Below are 19,490 nucleotides of genomic sequence, written 5' to 3' on the forward strand. Positions count from 1 at the left end.
TAATTCATACACTACAGTCACTTTATAAGGTTTAAATTTTTAAAGTTTATTACCACTTTGACCAGAGCTTTTTGAAATGCCTATTTCCTGTGAAACATGATGTGTAGACTTCTTCAATGTTTCTCCAGTTTCATTGAATTTTTGTACCATTAGAGCACTTCATCTTTGCTCAGTAATTCTATTACTTATTACCCGTTTTAGTGTGAAATATGGTAATGAAACCTGCATTTTACAAATACCCATTTGTGTTTGTATTATAATCGTAGTTTGTGAAGTATTTGAGACCTAGGAAAGCTGTTACATTTTATTTCTTATGTCACAGAGAGTCTGCTGTTTTACATGTATGCCATAACAATGTAAATTTATAATAGAAATATTTGTACTTAAGTAATCATGAATTTCCAGAACTCCAGAAGCCATGTTTCTGAACAGACTGTGCTATATTGACAAGAGTTTACAGTGTGTTGTCAGTTACATCACAAAACATCACATTCAGCACTTTTCTAGTCACACGTGCATTTGAGAAGCTTGTTGTGGCACTTGGTGCTCTTAGTCACATGGGCTTCCTATTTGATTTCAGAACTGCTCATCATAGTATTTACTTACATTATTTTCAAATCAGAGTCACAATTTTTGTTTTGACGTTTTTAGAGTCGAAACACTGACATTAAGTCATCCTCAGTTGTGAAAAGTCACCATTTTCGTTACAGTATTACATCTGAAGTTAGCGACTTCAAAGGCTAGCTGAGGCAATAGAAATCCTTAGCATACATTTCTTTTTTTGGAGGCAAGCAAGGTTGGGAATCCTATGCCACAGATTTATAAATTAATTTTATACTAAGGAACTTAGTCAAGCATTGAAAACCAACTGTATATCAGTATGAAAAGATTTAATTTCAGTAAATATTATTAGAAAATAGTTCGTGTAATAATTGTCTACATTGATCATAAAAAAAAAAATGTCTATGATTTCAATTGTTCAAAGACTAACAGGCTAATATACTTGCATAAAAGAAGAACAACAACAAATTTTGCAGATGTTGTTGTGTTTCACTTTTTACTTTTTCATTATACGAAGCATAACTTAATGTTGATGGAAGTACACTTTTTAAGGATCAACTTGAAAAGCCAAGCAACCTAAGGGAAAATGTATTTGTACAGATGTTTTGTGAAGAGATTCTTGATGAACACATAAATTTCCGCAGGTAAGCAATCTCTTAGCATTCCAAGTAATGATCTAAGTCTAACACTAGATGATTTTGCAGTCTTGGAGAAAATAGGAAGTTAAAAATTAGTGAGAGAGCACCTAGAAATAGTTACAGCAGCCGACAAGTGAGTGAACACACATACACTGTTAGTAGAATCACACTTGCAGTTAAAGCTTTCTGTCGCACTGTGTTTTGTACCACAAATAACCAGCAGTTACACAGATATGCTACAGTAGTGCACATTTACATTTAGCACACACAATTACAATTAAAAAGAACTGTTTAATGAAAAAATAACATTTCCAGAAACATGATCTTTGACCCTCATTATAACAAAGTGATGTTACTGTTGTAGAATCTGCAATATTATCTCTTCTTTTGTTAGGTTCCTGGAATGCTTTCTTTGTCTTATAGAACATTAAATGTAATGTCTGTATTTTGGTGTGCAGTGGCTTAGGTAGGCCTCATAAATCCTGGCTTTCACCTCTGGTCTCTTGATTCTTGTGTCTTCTGACTCTGTGTAATGAATTGACCCAATCTCTCATGTTATCTTCCTTGGTGAACAGCTCGAATGCCTCTGTAGATTTTGAGAAAGTCATAAATAATAGCAATTTTCTAGGTGATGGATGTGTGACTTACATGGAAGATACATCAGTTATGTGTTACTTGGTAATTCAATGGAAACTCATATATGCATAATTTTAATTACATAAATTACATTTCCCAGAAATTCATAGGAGACCTGGAAAACTGAAATATGGTAGCTGAAGCTATGTGATCTCTTTTTTCTCTGAATACAATTATTAATGTAAAATGTGTATACTGAAATATCCTTCTTTCGAATACAGCTGTTCTGTAATGTGAGTTGCAGACGGGTAGAGCTTTTAATTGAGAGAATAATTCGAGGGCTGAAGGTGAAACTAACGTAAATACAATCGATGTTTTATTCACAACAGAATTCTTAACAGCCATTATGCTTATTTCAAATGAACTATACTATCATGTTTTGTAGTTACGAATTGTATTATATACAAGACTGTTCAGAACTGAGTTACGATTTTTTGTGACCAAGTAAGCACCGGCAGATTTTCAGGGGATGCAAGGGAGGCCGTGCCTCCCCTAATATTTTACCAGAACACAATATGTCAATATTAATTCCAGCTGAATTAAGATCACAAACAAGTTATAGCAAATGACAAAGATTTTTCCTTTTATATTAATTTTACTATTCACTACGACATCAAGTCGACCACATCCAGTTGGTGATGCCCACTTGCTATACTGTAGATAGTACAAATAATTCGTACCGAAAAATAACAGATAGCGCTGTAACCTGTATAGTCGACATCTAGCAGCCTGCAGTGTCTACGCGAGAGCAGGAGAGAGGAGACAGCTACATCATTCTGCTCCCCGGTAACCATGACAACAGCAGTTCAACCAATAAGATAGCTGATTAGCGGAGTGTTTAAATTTAGCTAGAACGCGCAAGAGGAGCCGAATTTGGAGACGTCCTACCCACTGCTGACAACTGTACTGCTGTACCACTAAAGATACCTAATATATATCGGAGCACTATTTAAACGAATGGTTTGCGGGTGTAATAATTCAATAAAGATACAGTGTTGTAAACATAATAGACTATTAATATGTATTAATATTGGTAAATAGTTCCATAAAACATTGCATCACCACGTGAATCAGCAGGCTGTTTTTAGATTTATAGCTAGATATAATAACGGATATTTGAATATAACTCTAATAGTATTGTAATATATTAACGGTATGTTGTTTATTTTTATTTATTTTCCCCGTAAAATCATATAAACTCCTAAACATGAAATTTAAAATCCTAAAAAAAAATCCTAAAACATAGATTGGAAAACCTAATTTTAGTTTCTTAAAACCTATAAATTCTGTGCTTGATAATGAGGTACGTTACAGGCCTTATATTTTAATACATGTAATGCAAACTCTCATCAGTCACGTCTTGGCCTCCTCAACTTTCAAATCCACCATTCACCACTGCAAGTAAAAGGAATTTTATCGATTTGTGTAAATGTTAATTTTTGTAGTAACGTTAGTTTCACACTAATCCTTCGAATTACTAAGAGAAGCTTCAGTAAGTATACCGTGTTCTGCTTATAACTATAATAAAAGAAACAGTTATAACGTCAAAAGTACACGTTCAAATGAGAAACAGTTGGTACCATTTTAAAGCGGAGGTCTGGAAGTTTTAATCCATTGTTGTTGTTGAGTCACGCATCACGTGCATGCACAAATCATTTCATTTGATAAATCTTATTGTATCTTGCGTTTTGGGGAAGAGTTAGTCGCCATGCGGACACCACAGCAGAAAGTCTTTTGTGTGCTATCATTAGCAGGTGCAGTGCCTGCTTCATCATCAGTACAACCTTAGAGTGAGGGAAGCCATTCCGATGTACGTACCAATAATGAAATGGGATACGCAGCTCAGAGAAACGGGAAGTTTGTTATTCAAACAAAGCACGTAAACATTCCAAGTGTAAAGTGTCTGAGGAAAATGTCGAGCGCATTCGCGAGGCATTTCAGACAAGCCCGCGAAAATCCATATGACAGGCTAGGGTGCAGCTGAACTTCCCACCAACGACAGTGCATGCAGTGCTCCGTAAAAGATTACGTTTGCAAGCATTAAGCTGCAACTTCACTAGAATGTTATGCTGAATGATAGACGGGAACAAAACTGCTTTGCGGAAACAATGCTGGCACAAGTGGGAGATGACAATACATTCCTAACTCCAGTGTGCTTCCCAGATGAGGCAACCTTCCACGTTAGTGGAAAAGTAAACACACACAATTGTCGCATCTGGGGATCGGAAAATCTGCGTGTTGTAATGGAATACAAACAGCATTCCCCTAAATGGAATGTTTGGTGTGGAATCGTGTGTGACAGAACCATTGGTCCCTATTTTTTTTTTGCTGAGAAGACAGTCATTGCAAACATGTACTTTGATATGTTGCAGCTGTATAATGTGCCTCAACTCCCTGGTGGAACAATTTTCCAGCAAGATGGGGCTCCACCTCACTTTGTCAACGTAGTTCGCACATTCTTAGATGAACACTTCCCTGCAAGATGGATCGGAAGAGGGTCACCTTACATCGTGTTCACACCTGTGGAGTAATGGTTAGCGTGTCTGGCCGCGAAATCAGGTGGCCCGGGTTCGATACCCAGTCAGGGGAAGTTACCTGGTTGAGATTTTTCCGAAGTTTTCTCTCAACCCAATATGAGCAAATGCTGGATAACTTTCGGTGCTGGACCCCGGACTCATTTCACTGGCATTATCACCTTCATCTCATTCAGACGCTAAATAACCTAAGATGTTGATAAAATGTCGTAAAATAATCTACTTAAAAAACTTTACATCGTTTGGCCTGCCAGATCACCAGACCTAACATCACCTGATTTTTTCTGTGGGAATTTGTTAAGGACCAGGTCTACATGACACCAGTATGTGATTTGGCAGACTTACTTATGAACTGTACTTCCTCGTAATGTTGCGCAAAATGATACTGCAGCTGTTTAAAATGAAGCATTCATGTAATGTATTGGGTTTCCATTGATGCACCTTCATTAGGTAGATAAATCATACTTTTCTTTAGATGTTTACTCCTGTACTTTTTCTACTTTTGAATACATATTAAGTGGTCACATGCTTGAAGTAGTAGTAATTTTCTTTTTCTTCTTTTTACTACAGGGTGTTCCAAAATGGACAGGTTTCTTAGAAGGTGTTGTGAATTGGTTGCCAGTAGTGCGTCGAAATTCAACAAGTTTCCCCGTGGTACCTTGGTTCACATTTGTTGATCTGGTGCACTGTAACGTGAATCCATTGGCTGGCGAGGAGCACATGAAGGAACTAATTCAGCAGCTGCAGCTCATGGGGGAGGTACTATTATTATTATTATTATTATTATTATTATTATTATTATTATTATTATTATTTAAATCTAGAACTCCAGGCAAGACAAACTTCTTAAATTGTTACATGTACAGACACACACACACACACACACACACACACACAGTCGATATTTATTGTAATTATATTTCATTGTTAATTATTTCATGCTCGACCATACCGAAATGTAGTAATTATACACCTGGTAGTAGCCCTTTAATGCACCTCATTAAAGTACACCTATTCATTATAATTCAGTTTTTCAGCCAATGAGAAAGCACCTTTGTACTGTTATAAACCCGCAAGTATCGATTATTCTCGGATATGCAATCGAAAGAGAATTAGCGAAAAGTCACGGAGGCTGGAAATCCAATACTGTCGCAGAAGGTTATGTTCTGTTACTATAATAATTAGCGTTAATTGTAAATAATATTCAAATAAATTCAATTTGTCATCTCGTTTTTCAATTCTAAATCAATTTCCAAGTTATATCAAGACTAATGTTCTCTAGGTTATATCAAGGTCAATGATATTCGTGCCTCAGAAAAAATCAATACTTTCGCGTCTGCGCACATCTCACAATTCAGGTCAGTTCCGTTCGTCACTACATAACCATAACATGAAAACTTATGAATAATTTCAAGTTAGAAATATGGTCGAGCATAAAAAGTCGTATGAAACTTGCCTATAATGGTAATTAAGACGCTCATATGAAAATTATGAAACGAGCGCAAGCGAGTTTCATAAACAAACATACTCGCGTCTTAATTACTACCATTATAGGCTCGTTGCATAAGGTACTATTATGTCATCACTAGGATCAGGAAGTTCATGTCCCAAAAACCTACTAAATATGCATGCATGTATGCCTTTGAAAACCTTAAAATATGCCAATAAATATGCACTAATAAAATTGTACATTTCTTTATATCAATAATAAATACCGTTAATAATAATAATAATAATAATAATAATAATAATAATAATAATAGGCAGTAAATGTAATAGCATTATAGGTAAAACTAGATGAGATTAAATTTACATTAAACTTTTGTTGAGAGCGGCACACTATTGTGCCGTGAGATTTGTTAGGTGTGCCGCGTAACTTTCAATACTTTCTGGTAAAAATAATTGTAACAATTCCACTCAATGCCAGTTTTCAAAAATAGAATATGATGCTTTTACTTTAAAAATCCAAATAGTTATAGACTTACTTCAACTAAGATTTATTTCAAAATTAAGCCAGTTGATGTGTCAGGCTGTTTCCAACAATGTATATTTATTGTATGCTTTATTTATGTATTTATTTGTTTATTTATTTATTTTATTTATTTATTCTGGTGTAGTTAAGGGTATCAGGCCTTCTCTTCCATAACACCAGGAATACAAATACAATAATAGAAATAAACAGAAATAAAAGATACACTTACAAAGTAAAGCTACACAAGAAATAAAGAGAGAGAGAGAAAAAAACACTATAAACAAAGTAAAGCCACACAAAAATATACACAGGTTGCAGTCACACAAACTTTAAATGAGTGATTAAGTATCATAATTAATTGTGTCCTAACGAATTAACTAACATAAACAAGAAACTTGCAATTTTAATCTAGATTAAAAAAGAAAAAGAAAACGAAAAAAACGCAAATCAATACTTCTAGCAATACCTAAAAAGCATTAATTAAGACAAAATTTTCCAATTTAATTTTGAATTGTGATAAAGTCCGGCAGTCCCTGACGTCATTAGGTAACGAATTCCAGAGGTAAGGTATTTCTACAGTATAGGAAGATGAGTATAAAGACATTCTACGATGAGGGATAGAAAGAAGTGTCATCTGTAAATAAATGTGACTATATTACCTAATATACATAAGAAATGCTGTATTTACTAAAACATAGCAAATACAAGAATAATGTATATACATTACTTACTCTACTCAAGCACCTCTTTTACCTTCTAGTTTGTCGACCTATATTTTTATACTCCCTGTATAAGCTTGATTTTATTGTGACATTTTTTTCTCGTCTATTACCCATGGAAATTGAGCCTAGAATAAACGAAAATATAAGAACAAATGAAATCAGTCACCAATACGACCACACAAAGGATGCAAAAATAAAGAAAGATGAACTGTTATGTTCTTGGAGCTGTAGTACAGTAATTAACCTAATTCGTGAAGCTGGTATCATTTAATTTGTTTAATTATTCTTCATTGATGTAGAATATGATTAAATGTGTTAAGGTATGTTCATTGGCAAATAGTAATAATAAATACAAATGTTTCTTGTGGCTTCAGCACAAAATAATAATAATAATCAGTGGCGTAGCGTCAATGTAAGCTAAAAAGCTTAGCTTCCCCAGTTAATAATAATTTCATAATAAACCTGCAGTTTATGAAGAAAATTATTTATTAATTTTAATAGAATTTATATTTACGCATTAAATATTGTGATGCGGCAGCTCAGGATGATTTGTGATGCAGCAGTAAACAAGAAGCCTGCACACACCAGCTTCCAAGCAGACCGGTTTCTTCTGTGTAATCCACCCCGCAGATTTTCCATCCCTTCCTAAGCTACCCTAGTTGCAAGACTCGCAAAGAAGCTAGCTTTAACATTTAAAATAAGTAGTTTCCGCGTTATCCCTTTTCGTCAGTTGTGTTCAGTTGAAGTGTTAGTGTGCATTGTGGCTGATATAATAAATAATTAGCGAAATAACAGTTCCTGACACTAATTTACTTGAATTTTTTTAGGACAATTGTATTATCAAAACTGACTTACGAACAAAAGTGTGATTTAAAAAACAAATGACCGACTCCCTTGCTGTGAATGAAGGACACAACCAAAACACAGACGCATACTTACGTAATGATACTAATATTGTGATTTCTCTAAGTATGACAGGGAGTGAGCTAATGTTACACGTATACGTGTCTATTTGTTAAGAGATATGTGTAAACCGTGAAATCATATTTTACTACGTATCATTTCAGGTCATGCCTTATTGGTGTTACTTACGAGGTTCCAACCAATCTTCGACTGCTGACTTGAAATTGACTACTATTTATTTTAAGACTGTATTTTTGTAATACGTTTTGTCATATTGCATGAAAGACAACTTGAGTTAGCTTCCCCTACTCAAAATTTCATGCTACGCCACTGATAATAATATTGATTTATTTAACCTGGCAGAGTTAAGGCCATACGACCTTCTCTAACACTCAACCAGGAGTAAAACTGCGTTACAAAAAACACTACAAATTTACAAAGTACACTACAATTTTACACACAAAACTGAATAAGATGATAATAATAAAATGTAAACAACAAGTAAGTAGAAATCAGACATAATATATAACATACGGAAAGAAAGAAAAAAGCATAATAAAATGTGAACAGCAGGTCAAAATAAATGAGACATACAAAGTATAAAAAAATAAAACAATTACTGATAGTAATAATAATAATAATAATAATAGTAATAATAATAGTAATAAAATAGTGCAGTACAAAGCATACAATGAATACAATATTTTTAAGTACACACAGTAAGGAAACTTATGATCATATATAGCTCAACATCACATTATAGATATACTATTATCGGAAAATATGAAAACAAAAATATAAAATAAGTTAAATATCACTAGAACATAAAGAAAAATGTGAATACGTGGAAACATGCAATACAACACTTGTGATAATAGTAAGTATAATAAGTATAGTATAGTAAGTATAATATGGACGTCGTTTACAAATCAAAACTATATTTCAGTGATTTAACTGTGTATAGATGTTAACTGATACATTTGTTATTTTTGGTAATGTATGTAATATAAGTTGTGGAGAAATGTATTCAATATGAATAAAATTCTCCCGATTTGTAGATAAATGCTTATTTGACACACCAACACAAGTGGAATACAGTATTTTGTTTTGCTTATTGGCAGGTGGTGTACCTGAAATCGCAGTACCAGGACTTAGTGTGCCTGTCACCCCGATGGCTCTGCACCAATGTGATTGGTCAGTTACTATCTCTGGATTTCGTGGCCCAGGCTAGAGTAACGGGTTGCTACACTGTGGATGATTTCCAAGTAGCTTTCTCTGAATGTGAAGCTCTTGATGTGTTGCAAGTATTAGAAGCCTTGCAGTTGTGTACACAGGCAAGTTTTATTAATCTCGGCTATGTTACGTTCAATTGTATGCTGATCAGACTGTTGGGTCTTAAGAAACATTAAGAGTAGCAAAATTCCTGAGCCAAAAATTATTCTTTAAAGAACCACGAGCAAAGAAAATGTAACAGATGTTTTTGTGTAAGTAGGTATGAGATTAAAATAACATAGGACTTCTACCAGACCATAAACATACAAAATATGCATCTGTTTAAAGGTAACCTGCTTTGCAGACTGAGGACAGGTGCTATATATACCTTCCTGAGTCCTGAGACATTTGTTGTTTTATGCTCGACCATGCCGAAATGTAGTAATTATACACCTGGTAGCAGCCCTTTAATGGACCTCATTAAAGTACACCTATTCATTAAAGTTCAGGTGTTCCACCAATCAGAAAATACCATTGTAGCAATATGAAAGCGCAAGTATTGATTATTCAAGGATATGCAATCGAAAGACAACAATAAATCAATAAATCACCTATATTTGAAATAAAGTCAGTTCTGTTACTATAATAATTAGCGTTAATTGTAAATAATATTCAAATAAATTCAATTTGCCATCTCGTTTTTCATTGTCTAAATCAGTTTCAAGGTTATATCAAGATTAATGTTTATTTTACTCTCTAGATTATATCAAGGTCAATGACATTTGTTTCTCGGAAAAAATCAATACTTTCGCGTCTGCACACATCTCACAATTTACGAGATATTGCACAAGGTCAGTTCCGCTCCTCAGTCAGATAAGAATAACATGAATACTTATGAATAATTTCAAGTTAGAAATATGGTCGAGCATAAAAAGTCGTATGAAACTTGACTATAATGGTAATTAAGACGCTCGTATGAAAATTATGAAACTCGCTTGCACTCGTTTCATAAACATACTCGCGTCTTAATTACTACCATTATAGGCTCGTTGTATAATGTACTATTATTTTTAAAGTGCAATATAATTCTGCACTTCAAAAAAGCCACTAACAAGAGGAAAAATACTGACAAAAGTCTGCAGGTTACAGATAAGGCACAAATGCAGGTATATTATACGAGGCGTGTTCTTAAAGTAAGTTCCAAAAGGGTGTAGAAAGTAAACGGGAAGATATTTACAAACCATTTTTGTTGCATTGTATTCCCCACACTTCAATTACTTCTCAACATAATCTCCACCATTATTGAGGCATTTATCGAGTCGTGGCACAAGTCTTTCTATCCCCTCATTGTAGAATTCGCCCGCCTGCGAACCACTCCCGCACATTTATGGAAAATTCAAGGAAAGCGAAGAAATTGTGAACCTCCTGTCCTCATGAATTATTTCGACAGCACGCACCAAATCGTCATTGATCAAAGATGGCCGACCGGTACGCTGCTCATCATGCACAGAGACGTGGCCCTCGTTGAACTCCCTAACCCATCTCCTGACCATTCCATCACTAATGGCATCATCACCATACACCTCACAAAGTTGACGATGAATGTCAGCTGGTTTGATGTTTCTCGCATTCAAAAAACGGATAACAGACCGCATCTCACAGTCGGCGGGGTGCTCGATCACTTTAAACATTTCAACTGATCACAACTAACCACACACACGGACTGAAGCTCTGGAACTGCATGCACAGCTTGCCTGAGGACTGAAGAAGAAAACACGTATGCGCAAAATAACGATTGCAGTGATGCGATGACTATAATTGAAAACGGAACTTACTTTAAGAACACGCCTCGTAGGTACTATACTATACAGCTTACATCATCATCATGTATGAAGTATGTTATAGTATACTATACTCTCAGGAATCAGGAGGATACAAAATGTTTCACCCAAAGGTAGCCCCGAAAAATGTTAGTATAAATTAACAAGACAACAGAAAATGAGATTAAACATTGATTTGTCCTTCCTGTGTATTTGAAAAGTGGGGGATGATCACAACAGTGTCCTTGGGCGTCCAAATACAAGTGAACATAGTGCTCCATATTCCTCAAGGTGGCAGCCTCGCCCGGTTCTTGAGCATACATTGTTTGCTCATGTACACAGACGATTCCACAGGAAAAAGTGTGGTGGGGTCAAATTGGGTGACCTAGGAGGCCATAGTCTGTAGTCCATATGTAACCTCACTCAACGTTTCTTCAGACATCGTTGATTGTCCTCTGCCATGTTGATGCAATAACATGCCTGTGGTCTGAAGCTTTTTCAGCAACTCTTGAATGCAACGTTTTGACAGCAGGTCACTGTCACCAAACCTTTCCACAAACTTTCAAACTATGAATCCACTAATTAAATAAGACTTGACAAGAAACACATGCTCTTCCATAGAATACCGTTACATGTTAAATGCTAGCTCGCTTGCCTTAGCATGATTAGTCACTTCAGACATTTGACTCCACGTGTTAACAGCTGTGGAACACTATTACCATTGCTGCTGTATTTCCTTTCTCTTGTGCTACTGACAATAGTGTTAAAATTTCAATGCAATCCTCCAAATTTTACTGAAACTAGATGGAGAAAATTGCAGTGGAACATACTATATAATGCTGTTACAATCCACTGATCTTATTTTTGGAAGCAGTAGATTGGAAATAGAACATAGTAGTAGCAGTTGTCCAGTAATATATTTGTACCTTCGTGTTTGGGATACAGGAACATCGGAGTGGCTTGTGTGAATAGTTGAAGGACTAGCAGTATACAGGGTGATTCATGACTAATGGCCCGCGCTTTAGGAATCACTTCTTAGGTAATTTTGACCATAAAATGACACATAAACATGGGTCCGATTATCGACCTGTAAGGAGTTACAGCTGATTGAATCCTAGGAAAGTAGCAGTGGTTTTGAGCAGAACTAAGAAACACAAAATACTGTATTAATCATAAAATAAACATACCCGAATTTGAAAGCAGATTTTTAAATATTCCTCCTTCCACTTCAGTACACTTGGCTGCACTGATGTAAATGGTGCTTAACATTCCGTACCTCGACACAGCTATTCCTGATGAGCGCAGCCGATAATCATCAGACTATCTTAAGACTGTTAACGATATATTGAATAACTGTGATTTTCTTCAATTCCTTCACTTCAATGTAAAAAAACAGATTTACGTCATAGGCAACCTTTTATTATTCCCATTCCTAGAACTGTTTTCTTCAAGAACTCTCCATTGTTTGTTGTGTGTAATACTTACAACTCTCTGTCTTTAAACTGTGATTCTCAATTGGATTTCAGTTTAACAGTTGACAAATTTCATACAATATTAAAAAGAATTGTATTTCCTTAGATATTTAAATTATGAAGAAGTGTATTATAATGTTTTTACTCTAGTTTTCAAATAATATTATATTCTAGCATCTGTTACCGTTATGTATTTTCTTTCTTTCGTTTGTGTTGTTTGTTTTGTTTTTTTTTTTTTTCTTATTATATTGTATTTTGTTTATGTATCTGTGTAAGCCACCTGTAATTGGAAGCCTGCTTCTGTTGGTGGTGGATTTAAATAAATAAATAAATCTTCCCCTTCTCCCCCTGTGCTTCACAGCACAGCACAACCCTCTGTTTTAGTTTACGTTCCAATGTTTGTATTACAATGTAAGCAACTCCAAAGCCTGATTCACAACATGATGTTCGGATTTTTACGAATAACTTTCAAACTAACAATAATCTGTCCCATGTTCATGTGACATTTTATGCTCATAATGGCCGTGGTAATTTGACTTGTGCATTGATAGTTGAATGTAAGTTCTGCTTTTGGTATAATTATGTTGAATATGTTAAGCCCTAGTTTTTAAGAATGAGTTTTGTTGTAGTACAGTGTGAGAATGATGACGAGCTAGAGTTCGAGTTCCCATGCTACAACTTCGTGGAGACGCTGGATGGTCTTTGGGATGCTTCGGACCCCCGTTACCACGATCCGGATAGTTGCTATGGCGGAGTGAAGCTCAGGTCACCTCCAAACACGTTCCATCTCATACACAGCATTTTTCCACGTATACAGGTTAGAGAACTTGCACGAGAATTGTTAATTACTAGTTGTATTTTTAATGTTAGATGTTATACAGTCTCTGTTATAATTCTGACGTAGTCCTGTGATCGAGTGGCCACATACCATGTTCCCTATTAGATCTAAGGTTCCTTGATCGAGGATAGATAAAAATCCTTAGCACCATTTCCTAGAAAGCTAAAGAAAGCTATTGCAATGCCCTAAGCTTCATAGCCCATAATAAATTTGATCCTGAATGAGAGTGTCAAAGCAAAATTTATGGGCTATTTTTCGTCCATATTGAAATTTTGAGATAATGTACATTTATCCATTGTTTAATATGATAGTATTACATGTTCAATAAAGTTAAGGACTCACATGATGACGAATGAGAAAGTATACGCAGATCGACATGAAGAGAGACATAGAGACAAAATTCAAAATTCTGCTCTTAAAGCTCTAAATCAACTACATGAATGGAATACATCAAATTTGATGACACTCAATTTAAGCAAAAGTAACTACCAAATCTTTTCACTCGGTAAAAAAGAAAGAGAATTCAATATCCAATACAATGGCCAACACCTTCCTAGGACTTATGAATCCAAATATCTTGGAGTTATTTTCGATAGTAAGTTAACATGGAGCAACCATTTGAAATACATTTCTGAAAAAGCTCGTAAAAGATTCTCCCTTCTAAAAAGACTAGCAGGAAAGAAATGGGGATGCTCTAGAAATACCTTGAACGCCACATACAAAATGTTTATACAGCCAGTGCTGACATACTGCGGAGAAATTTTAATTACTTCACCTTTCATAAACGACATAGAATATGTTCAAAACCAAGCTCTCAGACTCATTACTGGTGGAATCAAAACAACTCCAATAGATTCTATGAGATTCCTCACTAATATTAACAGTATGAAAATGACAATAGAAGAAAAAGCACTGATTCAATATGAAAAACTTATCAGATTACCAGGAAACAATTGGCATTCATACAGTCCTCTCTGTAGATTGAAAACTCAAAAAAGTTTCATATCCATTGTTCAAGAATTAAAACAGAAAATCAGTATCCCGAATTTAAAAGAAAACTTACAAATTAAACCAAATCCTTTAACTCTATTAAATATAGAATATAATCTGAATTTAACAGAAGAAATACTGAAATGAGAAGTAAACACTGAAATACTGAAACAATTGTCTTTAGAGACAATTAATATTAGGTACCCTCCACAAAACTGGCTTCATTTATACACCGACGGATCCTTGATCTCCAGAGAACAAGGTGCCGGTGCAGGTGTTACGTGCTGTCTCTTCTCACTTTATAGATCTCTTGGGTATGGAACAACAAGTTTTGATGGTGAAATCATTGCAATAAGTGAAAGTCTCAGGAATCTTCTATGCCACATTAATAAATTTAGGAATGCAGTTATATTGTCAGACTCCAAAGCAGCTATTCTATCAATCATCTCTAAACACACACCTTCATCTCAAACAGCAGAAATAACTAAAATGCTCTCTCAATTAATATCACTCAATAAAAGAATTGTATTCCAATGGATACCATCCCATTGTGGAATCCTGGGAAACGAGAATGCGGATGCTTTAGCAAAGAAGGGCAGCACTGCTACTTACAGACCTGTTACTAAATCTACGTATTACTCTTAGAAGAGATTTATTAAATCTACATACTTAGGCTTCAACAAACAAAATTTGATAACACAATCCCAAGAGAAAAAATGGAACTCTCTGCATCAAAATCCACAGTTAATTCCCGATTTACCACGAAAATCGTCTGTAGCTGCATTTAGATTGGCAACAGCCATGATTGTTTGGCCAAACACCTACATAGAATTGGAATATATCAGTCCCCTAACTGCCCATTGTGCAACTCAAACCAAGAAATGGATTCGGAACACCTCAAAATCTGTGCTTCATTGGCTGGTTTTGATAATATCTTTGAAAAATATTGGAGTGCAAGAGGTCAAATGACTTTATTATCAAACGCCTAGCATTAGAAAACAACAACAAGAACATGAAGAGAGAAGCAAGTTAAGCTGAAGAGTAAGAGGAATGCAAGTCTGCTAAGAAAGCACTTGAATGTGAGGATGAGTGGCACAAGGAAAGAAGATTAGTGATAGGGAAAAAACTAATCCATGAGACAGGACGTGGAAATGGGAGAGGAAGTGATAGTAATAAGGGTGAGAGTGAAAAAAGTAATTTAAAATACTCAAATGCAGTGTTTGCTGGTAATATTGTTAGGGATTTTAAAGATTTTAGAAGCATGACAGTAAATACATTCTAGGAATTAAATCAATCATTAAGTGAGCCAAGGGATATAACGAAATTGGTGAAAAATATAGTAGAGGAGACGAGATTTGATAGTAAAAGGAAGACAAGCGAGTGAAGAAAGTTCTAGCTAAGAAGAGGGGGGAGGATCATCAAATGAGGGCAGTCCTGAATACAGTTACTGTGTGTTCACATGTTGCTTATAAAAGTCTGCCATTTTAAAAATCGCAAAGTACAATCCACATGCACGTAAAGAAAGAACTGCAGTGTGAAAACTAAACACACCGAGATTCATTCATACATATTTTCTGCCGAAAGACAGACCCTTCATTGCAAACCCAGAATTCTCCAGTCTTCCCTATTTTTCTGCTTTTCTCTTCATCTCTGCATATGATCCATATATCGTAATATTGTCTACCATCATTTTTCTGCCCTCAACTTCTTTCCCATTCACCATTCCTTCCAGTGCATGTCTTAGTAGGCCCATGATCCAGTCAATTTCTTTCTCTCTTCCTGATGAGTTTCAGCATTATTCTTTCTTCACCTACTCTTTCTAACACAGTTTTGTTTGTTTCTTTTTCCAGAGGTCCGCAGAAGATTCTCCTTTCTTTATTAAAAGCTTCCTTTGCCATTGCTATCATCCTTTTGACTTCCTGGCAGCAGCTCATGTTACTGCTTATAGTACACCCCAAGTATTTGAAGCTGTCCTCTTGTTCTCTGCCTTATTTCTAATTCGACAAGATGATGCTGTAAAAAGGGGATTAAAGAGGAAGGCTGCCATTAGGCATCACCATTGCTAAGATTTCTTATTGGCACACTACAGAGTGTCCGAAAAAATCCTATATCATAGCACTAATCACATACTGGTATGTGTTCTGTATGTGTGCCACTAAGTTCCACACACGTCTGGTGGCAAAACCTCATGTTTAAAGTACGAGTTACGAAGCCAGGTGATACACTCATCCTTAGTCCTTTGGCATAGATACTCCATGTCTCGAATTTTGACAAGTGACTTAACATATCCCTATAAAGCAAAGTCCAGGGGATTCAAGTCCGGTGAACATTGAGGCCATTCAACAGAACCTCTGTGACGAATCCAACAAAAAAAGTTAACGTCCAATCAATTGTACACTGCTGTGATAGTGTCATCTTTCATGAACAATGGAGACTGAGCACCAAGGGTGTCCAATTCCAGCATTATCCAATCGCCCAACATCTGCAGATAGCAATGTGCATGGATATAGAGACAATACAGTAATGGACATGAATTAAGTACAGTATGTGGAACCTAACATAGCACGTGTAAAATTTATACCAAGATTTGTTCTGTGATGCAGAACTTTTCGAACATCTTGCATTTGAAACATTCTCGAACTTTTTGAACAGATCTCGTATAGTAATAATATTTATTTATGTATTACCTTCTTAATATTTAACTGCCTTGTAGTTTGCGCTCATTTACAGAAAATGTCATGTTACTCTTTATAACATTTTCAGGTTCAGCTTCGTAGAGCCATGCAGAATTTGGGTGACCCTGATAGTGACCTGTACCAGTGGTTTGAAGGCTCTAAGTTGTGCTCAGGTCTTATTGAAAGCATCATTACGCTGGAAGACGATGGAGAGGCCATCGAGATGAAAGTGAGAGGACCTCCCAGCTCGGAATTGGCATGCTTCTACTTCATGGAAGAACTCCTAGGCATTGTAGATCAGGTCAGTAGTGTTTGTTCAGGTGGGGAGTAGAAAAGACGGAGGCACTACGAAATCGTACCTGATGAAAGCTTATGTGTTATGATTAAGGAGCGGATTCCTATGTAATTAAATATTCTTTTTGCGTGTGATAAAACACAATTAACAAAGTTAAACATTGCGAACATGAAGTTTAAAACCCGAATTTTATTTCACATAAAAACACATATTTTCACAAAAAAATTATATACATACATATTTTCAGGAAATCTATTATAAACACATCAATCTTGGAGTTTTTTTTTTTTTTTTCCTTAAATAATTTTTTACAAGAACTTTTAAATATTTTAAAACTAAATCAATTATATCACTCAGAAGTACGTTATCTTTTTTAAGAATTCTTGGTTGCTTCGTGTTTCTAAGCGCTGTGTGGTGTATCCGTGATCCATTTTCGTAATAGTATCGCCTCAAGTTCTGAGGACTGCTAGGCAGCATATCAGTGTTATTATTAGAGAATAAATTAACATGGACAAGGAGGAGAGATCTTGCAACACATAATTAGGAATGTTTATTGTTGCTGAAGATGATTTCATTCCACGCTTTGTTTGTGAAACACAACAGATAAGAGCTCGGGTATGAACATTATTTAATTTAAACAAATCTCTCGCTCATGTATATCGAGTATATCTTGTGATTCCCTGTTATCGGGCTTCGTCAATCGATATCCTTCAAGATATACTGAAAGATGGTTGTTTAAAAAACGATTTGGCTTTCCTATTAGCAAATTTAAGCTTTTTGTGTGACACCATAAAAAAACTCGAAACATCCAAAAACCTGTTGTCTGAAACAGGGAGGTGCGTGCCGTGGAAATTAAACTAGACTCGCTACCAGGTTCAGAAGTGCAATTACTAAGGGACAAATTCCATAATGTGTTTGGGAAAAACAGTGGATATAAAAAAATGCGTAAAGTTGCTCAAGTATTGGAGGGTGTGCCTGTAGGCGAAATTGACGTTGTTCAGAGATAATCAGCATGCATTTGTGATGGAGAATTTGGAGATGACCTTTCTTGTTCACTGCAGTTCTCAGCCAACTACTAGCACTCAAGTGTGGTTGGTGAGTACCTAGTAACATTTTTTTTCAAGCTAAGTAAGGCATTTTTGTCATATTTAAAAAAATATATATATTTTTTTTTTATTTTTAGCAAATATTTTCGTACTTTCCAGCACATAAAAAATAAATATATTTAAATTTTTTAGCACATAAAAATCCGCTCCCTAGTTATGATAACTCATTGTTGCTGTGAGCTAACTAAAAATGTATGATAGTAAATTATTAATTATTTCTTCAAAGGTTGAACTCTGGATATAGAAGGCTTATTCGTTGATATGTTGGTGACACTAACCTCAATGTGTTTTGTGTGCCTCACTGCCATCATTATTGTTCATACTACAGTTAATAATGGAATTCCTCAAGGATCAATATTAGGTCCCCTACTTTTTCTAGTGTTCATAAATGTTCTTGCCCTCTAATAAAAGATCTTGTAGGTCATCTCATATTATTCTGAATTCAAAAGAGGATAGTGAACTGAAGGAAGTTCTTAAATCAAAATATTTATGTAGATGAAGTCTGGATGGAGCTGATGAAAAGCTCCCAAATTTAAAAAAGTGGTAAGAGTTCATTATGTGCATCCTGCAAGTAGAAATGTAAGTGTTGAAAGATTGTTCTTCCGCATGAATTCACTGTGGATTGATGAGAAAAACAAGTTACTTGTATGAAGACAGTAAAATCAACGCTTATTGTGAAATCATTTTTTCACTGATGATTATGTTGCATTTCGTATTGTATTGTATTTATTAACAATGTATTCATACATTGCTTACAGCTAGAATATGGAACAAGTCAAAAAACTTAATACTATTATAAAATCTTAATTTATAGTTAGTCTAGACGAAATATATACCGACGAGATTTACAATATAGTCTACTAGTACAACACAAAGTTTTAGTATCAATTTCATGAAGCGTTATTGAATGTCATGAATTCACCTACAGAATAGAAGGCGTGAGAAATTAGGTGCTTCTTTAATTTGGCCCTAAATAATCTTATGTTTTGAGTTTCATTTTTTATATCGATAGGGAGGCTATTAAACATTTTTACGTAAATGCTTCAGAACAAATAACTGTTGCAGGAAGTTTATTTTTTTGGAAAGTATTATATGAGTGACTGATTTATGAGTGTG

General features: G+C 35.1%; 1 protein-coding gene across 3 annotated transcripts in view; it reads left to right on the plus strand.

The window, feature by feature from the left end:
- The window catches only part of LOC138708527 (death-associated protein kinase 1-like), a 110,955-nt gene that overhangs the window by 76,970 nt on the left and 14,495 nt on the right, over nt 1-19,490 (plus strand). For 2 of the 3 annotated variants that reach the window (XM_069838644.1, XM_069838652.1), the window contains 4 exons: nt 4,937-5,128; nt 9,088-9,300; nt 13,105-13,287; nt 17,062-17,274. In XM_069838644.1, the coding sequence (XP_069694745.1) occupies nt 4,937-5,128; nt 9,088-9,300; nt 13,105-13,287; nt 17,062-17,274 (801 nt within the window). The remainder of the gene's footprint in view (nt 1-4,936; nt 5,129-9,087; nt 9,301-13,104; nt 13,288-17,061; nt 17,275-19,490) is intronic. The other variant, XM_069838659.1, reaches the window with a different exon arrangement.

This window comes from Periplaneta americana, chromosome 1 (genome assembly GCF_040183065.1).
Source record: "Periplaneta americana isolate PAMFEO1 chromosome 1, P.americana_PAMFEO1_priV1, whole genome shotgun sequence".
NCBI lineage: Eukaryota > Metazoa > Arthropoda > Insecta > Blattodea > Blattidae > Periplaneta > Periplaneta americana.